This window comes from Theropithecus gelada, chromosome 19 (assembly GCF_003255815.1).
Source record: "Theropithecus gelada isolate Dixy chromosome 19, Tgel_1.0, whole genome shotgun sequence".
Classification (NCBI taxonomy): domain Eukaryota; kingdom Metazoa; phylum Chordata; class Mammalia; order Primates; family Cercopithecidae; genus Theropithecus; species Theropithecus gelada.
In genome coordinates this window covers 28,876,108-28,891,321 of record NC_037687.1, presented here as the reverse complement: position 1 = coordinate 28,891,321, position 15,214 = coordinate 28,876,108, and the positions used below count along the sequence as shown (strand labels likewise).

The following is a 15,214-nucleotide window of genomic DNA, read 5'->3' as shown; positions in this document are numbered from 1 at the left end:
TAAATCTAGCGCAAGCGGTGGGTTCCCAAGACCTTGGGCATCCTCTGCTCAAGGGGCCCCCTCAGGCAGAGATCACTGTTTGTAGACAGCTGTAGCCTTGCCAGGTGGCCCTAGAGAGTAAGGCACGCCGGACTTTTCCAACGTCCTGCAGACCCTACTGTCTCACCTCTTACGGTGATCCAAGAGTGAGGGCCCCTCTCTACTTGGACACCGCCTAAGCTGGCAAGTCCTGCTTGGCTAGGAGCAGGGATACGCACTTGGATGGCAGATTAGGTGACTCCCACCCACTCATGGCATTATGCCTGTCCACAGAGTTTAATAACAATTGGGACTGCTGGGCTGGAGGCTCTAGTGTTGGATTTTGACTGGGGCTGCATGGTCTAAACAGTTGTTTTCACATATTTGGGCTTCTGCTGGAATGGATGAGGGCTTTATTTACACAGTCAACAAGAGGCTAGTCTGGGCTTTATCACAATGTGTTAGAAGATCTCCAAGAGACAAGCAAGCCTCGATGAGCAAGCTTATTTCTCACCTCTGCTTGTGTTACGCTTGCTACTGTCCTATTGGACACAGTGGTCAATCACTATGGGGAATACTATCCAAAGATGTGAATATAGGGATGTAAAAATAAATTAATGCAATAACCACAAAATTATTTCCTTATACATGTTAGATCAACACCATAAATATCCTTGCACATATTTGTTCTCACAAAGAAAAGTTCTATTGAATCAATTCTTAAAATTCATGGCTCAGAGAAAAGGAAAAGTTTAAACTGGGTAACAACAGACTGTACTACAAAAACATTTTACTAATTTATATAGAAACACAATCCTATACCTAGAAATAATGTAATGCTTAAGAACTTTGAATTATGACAAGTATGATAATACTTCATTTAAAGTTGCATGTGATAGACAACATTATTACCTAACATGCAGAAAAAGAAGACTTAAAGAGGCTTAGCATAACAGAATGCCTTTGTTCCATGGCCTTATATTCTAAATATGATTTGTCATTCAATCTTTAAGAATCTTAATAAGGGTTAAAACATTTATATTTCACTTTTACTTTGCATTTGTTTGAATATTAGTAAAACTGGTATTTTAAAAATTTTTTAGGATCATTTACACTAAAAAAATGTGTCCTGTTTATTTCCTTCAGCTATTTATAGGAAATTTTAGGGAGCTTTTAAGTTGATCATCTTTTCCTTATTTTTATTTTTTTGACACAAGAGTCTCGCTCTGTCTCTCAGGCTGGAGTGCAGTGGCAGTTATCTTGGCTCACTGCAATCTCCGCCTCGGGGGTTCAAGCGATTCTCGTGCAACCTCCGCCTCCCGGTTCAAGCGATTCTCGGGCCTCAGCCTTCCTAAATGGGACTACAGGCCTGGGACACCACGCCCAGCTAATTTTTTTTTTTTTTTTTGTATTTTTAGTAGATATGGGGTTTCACCATGTTGGCCAAGCTGGTCTCAAACTCCTGAGCTCAGGCAATCCTCCCGCTTAGGCCTCCCAAAAGTGTTAGGATTACAGGCGTGAGCCACCGCGCCCATCTTTTTTATTTCTTTTTCAGATCTCTTTATAGGTCATGTGAAGGGTGAAGTGGCTCACACCTGTAATCCCAGCACTTTTGGAGGATGAAGTGGGAAGACTGCTTGATGCCAGTTCAAGACCAGCTGGGCAACACAGTGAGACCTCCGTCTCTACAGAAAATTTAAAAATTAGCCAGGTGTGGTGGCGCCCACCTGCAGTCCCAGCTACTCAGGAGCCTAGGAGTTCCAAGTTACAGTGAGTTGTGATCTCCCCAGGCACTCTAGACTGGGCAACAGAGTGGACCTTGCCTCAAAAGAGAGACAAAAAAAAAAAAAAAAAAAAAAAAAAGAAAAGAAAAAAATATCATATACCGACGATGAGAAGAAGGTGAGAATAGGAAATGGAACATGGACTTTAGTTTGATAATTTCTCTGTATATTCATATACTGGTATCTGTATCACACACACAAATTCACACAGGCATTTCCTTTCCCTTATTCTTCTAATACACGAGGTTTGGTTGGATTTATATTTACAGTTCAGCATTACCATGACTTTGCGGATACTATTCGCAGTTGGCACACGTAGTATAATATGATCTCTTTCTTAACCTTTCTTTTCTTTTTTCCTTCCCACCCCCCCCCCCTCCCCTCCCCCGAAGGAGTTTCCCTCCTGTTGCCCAGGCTGGAGTGCAATGACGCCATCTCGGCCCACAGCAACCTCCGCCTCCTGGGTTCAAGCGATTCTCCTGCCTCAGCCTCCCGAGTAGCTGGGATTACATGCATGCACCACCATGCCTGGCTAAGTTTGTATTTTTAGTAGACAGGGTTTCTCCATGTTGGTCAGGCTCGTCTCGAACTCCCGACCTCGGGTGATCCGCCCACCTTGGCCTCCCAAAGTGCTGGGATTACCGACGTGAGCCACCGTGCCCAGCCTCTTATCCAACCTTTCCTTCTCCCTGAAGTGGTCCTGTTCCCTTAATTTCTGGCCACTTCTCCTGACTCCTGCCCTCATATTTGGCTCCACCTGGGTCCCAGGCTCTCCCCTCCGCCTTGGGAACTATACTTTCTGGCTTTTACCCATGCCTTTCACCCAACATAAATTTGGCACGTTCCAACCGTTTTCATTACCTAGTTTGTGACTGCTACCCCTGTTCCGTCAGCGTAGCTAGCAGCCCTCTTCTGCATTCAAAAGGCGCTTCAAGCCACTTTCTGCTAGAAATCCGGCCAAAGGGCGGAGGCGTCCCTTCTCGGCCGGTTCTCCTTTCCCCTCACAAGGAACTGTTTCCTAACCTTAGTACAAAGTGTAAACGTCGCGGCCATCTTAGCCTTCTATTCAGCCGGTGAAAGGGGTTTACCTCCACGCCATTTTTGTCTTGTGTAAACTGGAGGTTCTGTATATGGAACCGTACTTATGAAGGGTTGAGGTGCCAGGATATGGGACAGTTTCAGTGCCCTTTCATTTTCCCGGTCACCTCCGGTCACCAGCGCCAAAACGGCCCCTTTGCCTTGTGTACGTCAGATACTCAAAGATGGCGGCCCCCACGGCGACGAGGGCGCGGCCATCTTGCATCTGCGCAAACGTTGGGAACGCCTCCTACCCTCCGTAGGCAGTGAGGAGGCCGAGAGATGAGGCCAGAGCCGACCAAGTTCTGGGAAGTAAGTTCAGTCACTGGGCGGTCGCTGTGGTGACGGGGGAGGAAATTCTGTCCGTGGGCGGGCGTGTTCGTCGACAGTGGTGACGGACCGGTATCTGTCGGCGCCAGCGTTTGGCGACGCCAGTGGAATTCTTTCAGGAGCTTAGCGTGGGTGCGATTCCTATCGCAGGGGAACTATAAGGGGTCCGTGATGGGTGTGTGTGTGTGTGTGTGTGTGTGTGATCGGGGTGCCTCTGGGACCAGTCACAGGGTCCTCGTGTGGTTTGTGGTTAAAGATCTGTAGAGATCAGCTACTGAGTGCCCAAGTCACATTCTGTTGTCTTTGCTGTTGTCCTTTGGCGGGGGCTCAGTGATTGCGAACTGCAGGGTTTGTTTTCTCAGCGAATCGGTTTCTGGTTCAGGTTTGTTTGGGACTAAATGATTGAGGAACTGTCTTGGGGGTTAAGGTATGGAAGTTTCTGATCCAGGTTTTGGAATTAATCCGAGTGACGGTGGTGGTAGCGCTACAGATTCCGATGTGCGCTGCAACTCTGGAGGCCTGGGATCCATGGCAGGTGGTGGGTTGAGCCCCAGTCCTGGCTGCTGGAACAGAATTGATGCTCGTTAGCATTCCCCTTCTGCCCAAGACCCTTCTCCACGACTGGTTTTTAAATCCCCTTTGGCACCCTCCATCACCCTTTGGTGATGAATCCTCGGAAATGGAAGTTTTTGGCGAGATCAATCATCTAGCATACCTAAAAGTAGTATGTTTTTTTTTTTTTTGAGACGGAGTCTCGCTCTGTCGCCCAGGCTGGAGTGCAGTGGCCGGATCTCAGCTCACTGCAAGCTCCGCCTCCCGGGTTCCCGCCATTCTCCTGCCTCAGCCTCCCGAGTAGCTGGGACTACAGGCGCCCACAACCGCGCCCGGCTAATTTTTTGTATTTTTAGTAGAGACGAGGTTTCACCGTGGTCTCGATCTCCTGACCTTGTGATCCGCCCGCCTCGGCCTCCCAAAGTGCTGGGATTACAGGCGTGAGCCACCGCGCCCGGCTAAAAGTAGTATGTTTTATATTTAAGATGCGGCTTCTACCCTTTGTCCTGCAAGTTACCAGTGTCTTCCTCTTGGATATTTCTTTTCAGGTTCTTTCTGACACAAGTAATATAACATCTCTGCCATGGTAAGCTCGGTTACTCAAAGATAACCTTTGTCAAATTTTTAGAATATTTCAGTTTTAGACGTGTATGTTATGTGCTTAATATTCATAATTCAGATAAATTACATAAATGGTACTATTTTCTTTTTCGCTTTATGTTATGTAATAAACATTTACAAGTTGTTTTTACTGTTTGAGCCGGTGGTACTATAAGTGCATTCACATTAAGTTTATGCATACGATTGGATAGAAGTGAAATGTTTTAAAATGTTTAGGTATCATTTTTAGGAACGTTTTATGGTTATCCATTTATCCACGAATTTTGTTTTTCCTGCCTTTAATCTTCAATCTAGACTATTACTTTTATTGCAGTGTATTGCCTTCTGACTCCCCTTTCCTTATAATTTATAACAAAAGATAAATTAATTTTAAATATTTACTTTATAATTGGTCATCTTACTTAATTCTTAGTATTACAATATTTTTCTCTCTGCCTAACATATTTTTATGTGAAAATTTTTGAACCTATGGAAATATTGAAAGAAGTTTGAGGTTACTACCAGTATGTCTACCACCTAGCTTTTACCATTAACATTGTATTAGATCAGCTCTACTGGTTTTCTAAGTATTCATCCATTCCTCTGTTTGTGAATCATTCCTTATTTGTTGTCGATTTTGGTATATTTCAAAGTAAGTTACAGACATAAGTACCATTCCTCTAAATAATTCTGTATATGATCAATTAGAATTATTCTACTAATAGCCTTTTTTTTTTTTTCTTTTGAGATAGAGTCTCACTGTGTCACCCAGTCTGAAGTGCAGTGGTGCTGTCTCGGCTCACTGCAAGCTCTGCCTCCTGGGTTCATGCCATTCTCCTGCCTCAGCCTCCCAAGTAGCTAGGACTACAGGCACCCGCCACCATGCCCGGCCAATTTTTTTGTAATTTTAGTAGAGACAGAGTTTCACTGTGTTAGCCAGGATGGTCTTGATCTCCTGACCTTGTGATCCGCCCGCCTCGGCCTCCTGAAGTGCTGGGATTACAGGCGTGAGCCACCATGCCCGGCCACTAATAGTCTTTTAATTGCTTTCTTTATTTACTTAATAAGGAAGCATCTGATTTACAGATAATTTTGGTTAGGTATAAAGTGGAGTAAAAGTGGATTTTGAAGTGAAACAAACCTGAATTTTCAGTCCTGATTCTGCTTCTTGCTCATTGTGTGATTGGCATAACTTGTGTCTCTTTCCTTGTTGGCCAAAAGAGGAGTTAAACATTTTTCTCCACGGTTATTTCTGAGGATTATTTATGGTTTTGTCTTTTGTAAAATTTGTACATGTATTCATTTTTTCTCTCCCTTTCTCCTGCCTTGTTTCTCTTTTTTCTGTTAATGAAAACATTTAAAGCCATAAACTTATATTACTGAGCTACCATCAGCAATTTTATTTTAAGTGTAGAATGCTAATATTTTTCGGACGTAAAATAGTTTTCCCCATGAAAAATCCAGTGAAGAAAGTAAAAATGACCTGTCAGATAGCACACTTTTGCCAATATTACCTTTTCAGAAAGTTCTAGAAATGGGGTTTTGGGTTACCAGGGGTACCTTTACTGGCAATTTTCAATAGAATGTTAAATTATTCCCAGAATTATTCTGCTCTTAATACTGACTCTTGATCTGTATATGCTTTAGGAGGATATAAGATTTTTCTATTTAAATTTTGTATCCAGCCACCTGACTAACGGAATACAGACATTTTAGGCAAATACTGATAATTTGCCCCTTATATTCAGAAGTCATCTTTGATGATTTTTTATACCGCATTCTACTGAGTAGCATTCTAGACCCAAATTGTCAACTCTGCCATTGTAATGTGACAATAGTCTGAGACGAGATGTCATGGAATGCATCTAGCTGTGTTCCCATAAGACTTTATTGGTGGTTCAGGTCCTGGATACTATATTACTGACTGTTGATTTAGGTGACGATATGGCTTTTCTGCACTAATTCACAGTTGGGCAACTAGAGCCCAGGGACTAAATCTCCCAGCGCCTGTTTCTGTTAATAAAGTTTTGTTGGGACCTGGCCACAATCATTAGTCCATTTTTTTTGTATATGGGCATTTTTGAGCTAGAGTTGAGTAGCTGCCATGGAAACCATAGACCTCTCTTTTAATGTGGAAATAATTTTTTTTTAATTAGTTTTATTGCTGACACTATTGATTACGAATAACATATAAACTTATTTGTTAATGTTATGGTAATTAGTATTTTTTATTCTTCTGCTATGCAGACATCTTAAAATACTTTTTCGTTTGCCATCTTCCTACTTTATATGTTCTTATGGAATATTTTAACACTATATATGTTAAAACTTCAGGAAGTTTTTCCAGTCAATGCTGATTTAGATTTTATTACTTACTTACCATTTTGTTGCTCTTCAGACCTTGCTCCTCTGCTTGCACTGGAGTCATCTTTCTTTTGCTTGAAGAATATCCATTAGGATTTGTTGTAATATGTAATTCCTCAAGGATATTTTTGCTGAGTATCCTTTATACATTTATAATACTTTGCAAGTATCAAGATGTGCATGGCGGCCGGGTGCAGTGGCTCACGCCTGTAATCCCAGCACTTTGGGAGGCCGAGATGGGTGGATCACTTGAGGTCAGGAGTTCAAGACCAGCCTAGCCAACTTGGTGAAACCCTGTTTCTGCTAAAAATACAAAAATTAGCTGGGCATGGTAGCATGCACCTGTAATCCCAGCTACTCGGGCGGCTGAAGCAGGAGAATTGCTTGAACCCAGAAGATGGAGGTTGCATTGAACAGAGATCATACCACTGGAGTCTTACTCACTCCAGCCTGGGCGATGGAGTGAGCAAGATTCCGTCTCAAAAAAAAAAAAAAGTTAAAGATGTGGATGGTAATGAATAATTTAAATAAGATAGTGCTTATCAATTGCTTAGGACAATGTTCTCAAATTACAGTATATGCATCCTAGAATGTCAAAAGACCTCTGGAAAAGGTAGATGGGTATACATGGTTTTAAAGACAAAATGTATGCATCTTAGCTGTTTGTGTGACCTCTTTCCTAAAACTGATCTGCCTGAAGATTGCCCTCCTGCTGGGCATCACGTGTGATGATTCTTTTTCCCACATTCTCTTTTTTTTTCTTTCTTTTTTTTTTTTTTTTTTTGAGACGGAGTTTCGCTCTGTCGCCCAGGCTGGAGTGCAGTGGCCGGATCTCAGCTCACTGCAAGCTCCGCCTCCCGGGTTTACGCCATTCTCCTGCCTCAGCCTCCCGAGTAGCTGGGACTGCAGGCGCCCGCCACCTCGCCCGGCTAGTTTTTTGTATTTTTTAGTAGAGACGGGGTTTCACCGTGTTCGCCAGGATGGTCTTGATCTCCTGACCTCGTGATCCGCCCGTCTCGGCCTCCCAAAGTGCTGGGATTACAGGCTTGAGCCACCGCGCCCGGCCCATTCTCTTTCACTTACTAGCAGTAATCGTACTATGTCAACTTTATATGGAAGGGTGCTGTACCTCCCCTATACTCAGAATATTATGTTTTACTAGCCCAGATATAAAAGCTTCTGGAGCACTAAATAAAAGGATAGACAGCTATTTGGGGGCCTTGATTTAAGGTGAGCATATAGGAACAGTGACAACATCTGGGCCTAAAAAGAATGTACCACTCAGAGTAATTTGCTCTTCAGCCCACAGGTGCTGAGAACAGGAGAAATCAAGTGAAGGAAGGAGGCAGAGTTTTCAAGACTTGGGTGTCATCATTGCTGGGGACATCCTTGATTGGCGATTGAAGTTTCTGAACAGAAATTTAGAGCTGATTCAGAAGAGACAAATACAGAACATCCAAGTTAGCAGTCATTTCCCAAATTTAGGAGACAATGATGCAGGCCCAGGTGACTTTTGGTTTGTTTTATTCCTTCCTTTATTCTCCATTGTATTTTTAGAGTCTTGTAAAAATCAAGGTAATTAATCAGAAAAGTATAAATTGGAAATAATCGGGACCTGGAGAAATCTGGGCAAAGAAGGATCAGGGATATAGGATTCGTAGTACATGATTCATGTTGAAATTTGTGACTGTGTGGGACCCCGTAGGTTACATTGGCTGTAAATTTGCCTCTAGTATCTCTGACAGCTATACAAGAGGATCATAGTAAGTTACATCAGCTGTGAGAAAGCAGTCCAGTTTCTTGAGGGATGTTAATGTTTCGTGGCATATAATTCTGAGACTCACATACATCTTTGATAGTTCTTCACAAAGGTGTTGTGGTAGTTGGTGTTCTTAACTGCAGCCTTCTCATAAATGCAAAAGTAGATTTCTTGTAGCTGTTTCTTCATTGTATTTAATGTTATTAATGCTGTCTAATAACGTACACATACATATGAATTTGTGTGGATACATGTGTCTACATATATATTCTAAGGATTTTTTTTTTTTCCCAAATTTGCTTAATCATGGCCGGGCGCTGTGGCTCACGCCTGTAATCCCAGCACTTTGGAAGGCTGAGGTGGGTGGATCACCTGAGGTCAGGAGTATGAGACCAGCCTGGCCAACATGGCAAAACCTCATGTCTACTAAAAATACAAAAAACAGCCAGATGTGGTGGCATGTGCCTGTAATCCCAGCTACTAGGGAGGCTGAGGCAGGACAATTGCTTGAACCTGGGAGGCAGAGGTTGCAGTGAGCTGAGATTGTGCCACTGCACTCCAGCCTGGGCAACAGAGTGAGACTCCATCTCAAAAAAACAAAACAAGCAAACAAAAAAATAAATTTGCTTAATCATCTAATAATCTTTGTGCTTTATACATGTTTTATATAGTTTCTTTTATTTCATTCAGAATAAAATAATAATATGGTTAACTATATTAACCATAGTTATTTAGTATGCATTATCTGGTGATACTGGCATCTGCCATGTCTTCATTACAGAGTTTGATATTGGCCTGAAAGCTCATAGTGAATTTAAGAATCTGTATTATTCATCTACTTGTAACTAGCATATACTTATAACTAGTTTGGTATTGGGAAATAGATGCTATATATTATAGATGTTCTTTCACTGGCAAGAGGATTGGATAGCTGTGTATTACAGACATTTCTTTGACTTTCAATGTTGTTGAATGAATGGATGACTGCACAATTACAGAATATTTTACTAGGATTCTTATTCTGTCACAATGTACTGAGGAAAAAACCCCACCAGCTTCCTATATGGGGAAAATGAGCAGAATGACTTCCTTGACATTCTTTTCCTATCAGCAAAAGAATATCACTTCATTAAACAGGAGTGTGTTATTATAGGAATCCCTAACACTGGAGGATGTGGCTGTGGACTTCACCTGGGAGGAGTGGCAGTTCCTGAGCCCTGCTCAGAAGGACCTGTACCGGGACGTGATGTTGGAGAACTACAGCAACCTGGTGGCAGTGGGTGAGGACAGCTGCCCTGTGTCACTCAGATGGTGCCCAGTCAGTGGCCTTCCTTTCTCAGCTGCTTACCTGCAGTACTCTGAAGTGGTGGATTCTCACATCATTCTCTCGCCCCACACAAGAGAGTATAATCTACCTTCTTGTGACAGAAAAGCCTTGATGTTACAGACTTGACACCTGTGTAGTTCTTAAAATGTAACATTCTCCTTTTTCAACATTGCCAGCCCCATTCGATTTGTCTAAATTTTCTGTCATTTCCCATGAACAGGGTATCAAGCCAGCAAACCAGATGCACTATCCAAGTTGGAACAAGGAGAAGAACCTTGCACAACAGAAGATGAAATCTACACTCGAATCTGTTGTGGTGGGTGAGAGGACCAGCCAGGTGGACAGCCACAGACATCATGTTCTGCTCACACAGAGCAGACGTCAAAGCAGTGAGGGCATCTGAAGACACAGCAACAGCCCCTCCATGACTCCTTCTTCCCAGGAAGAGCTCTTTTTTGTTGTAGTATGGAAAATATGCCCCACTTTCTTTCTTTCTTTCTTTTTTTTTTTTTTAAATGGAGACTCGCTCTGTCACCAGGCTAGAGTGCAGTGGCACGATCTTGGCTCACTGCAACCTCTGCCTCCCGGGTTCAAGGGATTCTCCTGCCTCAGCCTCCCGAGTAACTGGGACTACAGGCACATGCCACCATGCTCAGCTAATTTTTGTATTTTTAGTAGAAATGGGGTTTCACCATATTGGTCTTGATCTCTTGACCTCATGATCTGCCTGCCTTGGCCTCCCAAAGTGCTGAGATTAGAGGCGTGAGCCACCAGGCCCGGCCCCCACTTTTTTTTCCTTGAGATTTCATCTTTGTTTATTTTATACACATCTTGTTTTTGTCTACATAATTATCTTCTTAGGATTTTCAAATCTGCTTTTTCTCGTCCACTGTCACTCTGTCTCTGCTTGTGTATTACCTCTCTTGCTATGAAATTCCACTTTCCAGGACTCTCCAGAAAGAGAGACCTTTGCACTCATGACTTTTTTCTGCCTACTGTATCTTCCTGCCCTAGTAGGAAAATAATAATTTTCCTTCATTATTGCCACTCTGGGAATCATTATTCCCTCATTTTCTCCACTCTGGATGCTGTGCCCATGATAACCTGGTCTCTAATTGGCATCTATGTGGTTCTTAAGTTCTCTTATTCCTCCTATACTGAATACTGAGTTTCTCCATACTTTTTTTTTTTTTTGGAAACAAGGTCTCATCTGTCACCCAGGCTCACTGCAGCCTTGACCTCCTGGGCTCAAGCGATCCTCCCACCTCAGCCTGAAAGCTTGCACCTAGTTTCAGACTCAGTATGCCTGCACCCAGGTTATTAAAAAGCTTTATTGCTTACACACAAAAAACAAATAAATAAAATAGGGTTTTCACTAAAGAGTCACCTCACACCATGGCAGTTTTTAAAAATAGTTTAAATAGTTTATTTCAAAGCAAGAAGATGGAGTGATTGACTGTTCTCTTCTTTCCTAGAAATCAGGAAAATTGATGATCCTTTGCAGCATCACTTGCAAAATCAAAGTATTCAGAAGAGTGTGAAACAATGCCATGAACAGAATATGTTTGGAAATAGTGTTAATCAGAACAAAAGTCATCTCCTGCTGAAGCAAGATCCTGATACCTTTGACTTACATGAAAAACCTTCAAAATCAAATTTAAGTTTTGAAAACCAGAAAAGGAGCTCTGGCCTAAAGAACTCTGCTGAGTTTAATGGAGATGGGAAATCCCTTTTTCATGCTAACCATAAACAATTTTATACTGAAATGAAGTTTCCTGCAATTGCAAAACCTATTAATAAGTCCCAGGTCGTTAAGCAACAGAGAACTCATGACATAGAGAATGCCCATGTATGCAGTGAATGTGGGGAAGCCTTCCTCAAGTTGTCTCAGTTTATTGATCATCAGAGAGTTCACACTGGAGAAAAACCTCATGTATGCAGTATATGTGGGAAAGCTTTCTCCAGAAAATCCAGGCTAATGGACCATCAGAGAACTCATACAGGACTGAAACATTATGAATGCACTGAATGTGACAAAACGTTCCTCAAGAAATCACAGCTCAATATACATCAGAAAACTCATATGGGAGAGAAACCTTACACATGTAGTGAATGTGGGAAAGCCTTCATCAAGAAGTGTCGGCTCATTTATCATCAACGAACTCATACAGGAGAGAAACCCCATGGATGCAGTGTATGTGGGAAGGCCTTCTCTACAAAGTTCAGTCTCACTACACATCAGAAAACTCATACAGGAGAAAAACCTTATATATGTAGTGAATGTGGAAAAGGCTTCATTGAGAAGAGGCGTCTTACTGCACATCATCGAACTCATACTGGTGAGAAACCCTTTATATGCAATAAATGTGGCAAAGGCTTCACCTTGAAGAACAGTCTTATCACACATCAGCAAACTCATACAGAAGAGAAATTATATACATGCGGTGAATGTGGAAAAGGCTTTTCAATGAAGCACTGTCTCATGGTACATCAACGAACTCATACTGGAGAGAAACCTTATAAATGCAATGAGTGTGGAAAGGGCTTTGCCTTAAAGAGCCCACTCATCAGACATCAGCGAACACATACTGGAGAGAAACCCTATGTATGCACCGAATGTCGAAAAGGTTTCACCATGAAGAGTGACCTCATTGTACATCAACGAACTCATACTGCAGAGAAGCCATATACATGCAATGATTGTGGAAAAGGTTTCACTGTGAAGAGCCGCCTTATTGTGCATCAACGAACTCATACTGGAGAAAAACCCTATGTATGTGGTGAGTGTGGAAAAGGCTTTCCAGCAAAGATCCGGCTAATGGGACATCAACGAACTCATACAGGAGAGAAACCTTATATTTGCAATGAGTGTGGAAAAGGCTTCACTGAGAAGAGTCATCTCAATGTACATCGGCGCACTCATACAGGAGAGAAACCCTATGTATGCAGTGAATGTGGCAAAGGCTTAACTGGCAAAAGCATGCTCATTGCACATCAGCGAACTCATACTGGGGAGAAACCTTATATATGCAATGAATGTGGAAAGGGCTTCACCATGAAGAGTACTCTTGGTATACATCAGCAAACTCATACTGGAGAGAAGCCATACAAATGCAATGAATGTGATAAAACCTTCAGGAAGAAGACATGCCTCATACAACATCAGCGATTTCACACAGGAAAGACTTCCTTTGCATGCACTGAATGTGGAAAATTCTCTTTGCGCAAAAATGATCTTATTACACATCAGAGAATTCACACGGGAGAGAAACCATACAAATGCAGTGACTGCGAGAAAGCCTTCACTACAAAGTCAGGGCTCAATGTTCATCAAAGAAAACATACAGGAGAGAGGCCCTATGGATGTAGCGATTGTGGGAAAGCTTTTGCCCACTTGTCTATCCTTGTTAAACACAAGAGAATTCACAGGTAGTCATTTTGGGAAAGCCTCTTGCCAAATGTAGGCCCTCAAGATATCTGCAAAGAAGAGTAATTTCGTGAATGCAGACTATGTTTGTTTGTTTAGTGATCAATTACCTCATATTTTGTGTCAGAGAAAACAGTACAAAACATTTGAGAAAATATCTTAGGACATTATGTCTAAAAATTGTATACTGAGAAAAACCCTATGAATGTGGAAGACTATGAAAGCCTTTGGTGGGAGGATAAACCCCCTCAGAAGTGATCATAGATCATGAATAAACTACTAATTGGTGGAAATGTAATAATTATAGGGAAGTCTTTGCCCAAAAATAAAACCTCAGTAGATTGAGAGAGTTCACACTGGAGAAATACTTTCCTCTGGCAGTGAATATGGCAGGGTTTTCAATAAAATGTTTTGCCTCATCATGTGCCAGGAAATAATGCAGAAAATAACTTATGAAAACAGTCAATGTACAAGACTTTCAGGAAAATGTCAGATAACTTAATGCAAGAAAGAAGCCTTGACAAAATGATGGATGAGAGCTTTCTGTCACAATTATAACCTTAGAAGATAATAGCCTCATGTGCATTTGGGAACAGGATACCTTGAGCCATATTCCTAGTTGCCTTGTCACTGATTTTATACATTTTAAATTGTGACTTCCTCTAATCATGAATTAAAATTTAATATTGTATACAATATAGGAATATTTTTTGCCTGCCTCATTTTGTTATATGATTAACTCCTTCATTTCTTTAGTTCTAAGTTTGTCTTATTTCAGAATAACTGAAGTACTTCAGAATGAAACTGGATAGAGTATATTCAATTCATAAGTGTAATTGAACATACTTGAATGTGTTTAAGTTTATAAGTAACATCAGGTGTTATGAAATTAATATAAATAAGATGTGTAAGTTTTTATTTTGAAATAAGTTTAGATTCACAAAATCTTACCAAAATATCCCAGGATTCTTGAATGCGCTTAACCCAGCTTCTTCCAAAGATAACACCTTACATAAGCATAGTTCATTACCAAATACAGGAAAGTGAAATTGTTACAATACTGTTAACTACAGAATTTATTTGGAAATCACCAGTTTTAACATGCGTGCATTTTTGTTTGGTTTTTATATGTAGCTTTAAGAAATCTTACCACATATATTGATTCATGTCACCACCTCCACAATCAAGATTCAGAATTTTGCATCAGTGCAAACTCCCTCATGCTCCCTTTTTATAGTCACAACCTCTCCTCAACCCTAACCCTTAGCAATCAGAAATCTTTTCATCTTTAGTTTTGTCATTAGTAGCATGTTATAAAAATGGAATCATACAGCATGTACCCTTTTGGTATTGGCTATTTGACCTAAAGCAAATTAACCTGAAATCCAACCAAATTGTTTTGTGTATCATTTTTTTTTTATTGGTGACTAATAATCTATGATATGAATATACCACAATTTGTTTATTCACCCACTGAAGGACTTTAGGGTTGTTTCCAGTTTTTCTTATTTTTACAAATAAAAATCATATGAACATTTGTGCACACGGGCTTTGTGTGAGCACAATTTTTCATTTCTCTAGGATAATTACTGAAAAGTATGATTCATGGGTCATAAGGTAAGTGTATGTTTACCTTTGTAAGATACTAACCAGAGTGGTGTTTCATTGCTTACCAGCAATATATACAGAGGTTCAGTTGCTCCGCATTCTTCCACTTGATGCTGTCGTATTTTTTTTGTTTTGTATTCTTTTGTTTTTGAAATGGAGTCTTGCTCTGTCCCCCATTCTAGAGTGCAGTGGTGCAATCTTGGCTTGCTGCAACCTCCGTCTCCCGTGTTCAAGTGATTCTTCTGCCTCAGCCTTCCAAGTAGCTGGGATTACAGGCACACGCCGCCATGTCCAGCTAATTTTTGGATTTTTAGTAGAGACAGGGTTTCACCATGTGGGCCAGGATGGTCTCGATCTCCTGACCTCGT

General features: G+C 41.3%; 1 protein-coding gene across 3 annotated transcripts; it reads left to right on the top strand.

Moving 5' to 3' along the window:
- The first annotated feature begins 3,111 nt into the window (after positions 1-3,111).
- ZNF615 (zinc finger protein 615) lies at positions 3,112-14,783 on the top strand. Of its 3 annotated transcripts, XM_025367420.1 has the most exons (6): positions 3,112-3,191; positions 4,310-4,347; positions 8,028-8,231; positions 9,638-9,764; positions 10,032-10,127; positions 11,287-14,783. In XM_025367420.1, the coding sequence occupies exons 3-6, from the start codon at positions 8,217-8,219 to the stop codon at positions 13,242-13,244; spliced, it is 2,196 nt and encodes a 731-aa protein (XP_025223205.1). In that variant the 5' UTR covers positions 3,112-3,191; positions 4,310-4,347; positions 8,028-8,216; the 3' UTR covers positions 13,245-14,783. The 3 variants fall into 3 exon arrangements, with proteins under 3 accessions (XP_025223205.1, XP_025223204.1, XP_025223202.1); XM_025367419.1 differs by lacking the exon at positions 4,310-4,347; XM_025367417.1 differs by lacking the exons at positions 4,310-4,347; positions 8,028-8,231.
- Positions 14,784-15,214: the final 431 nt, after the last annotated feature.

Coding starts and splice junctions, on each gene's coding strand:
- ZNF615 (XM_025367417.1), top strand. CDS start 3,162: ATGAGGCCAGAGCCGACCAAGTTCTGGGAA. Junction 3,192..9,637: donor AGCCGACCAAGTTCTGGGAA/GTAAGTTCAGTC, acceptor GTGTTATTATAG/GAATCCCTAACACTGGAGGA. Junction 9,765..10,031: donor CAGCAACCTGGTGGCAGTGG/GTGAGGACAGCT, acceptor TCCCATGAACAG/GGTATCAAGCCAGCAAACCA.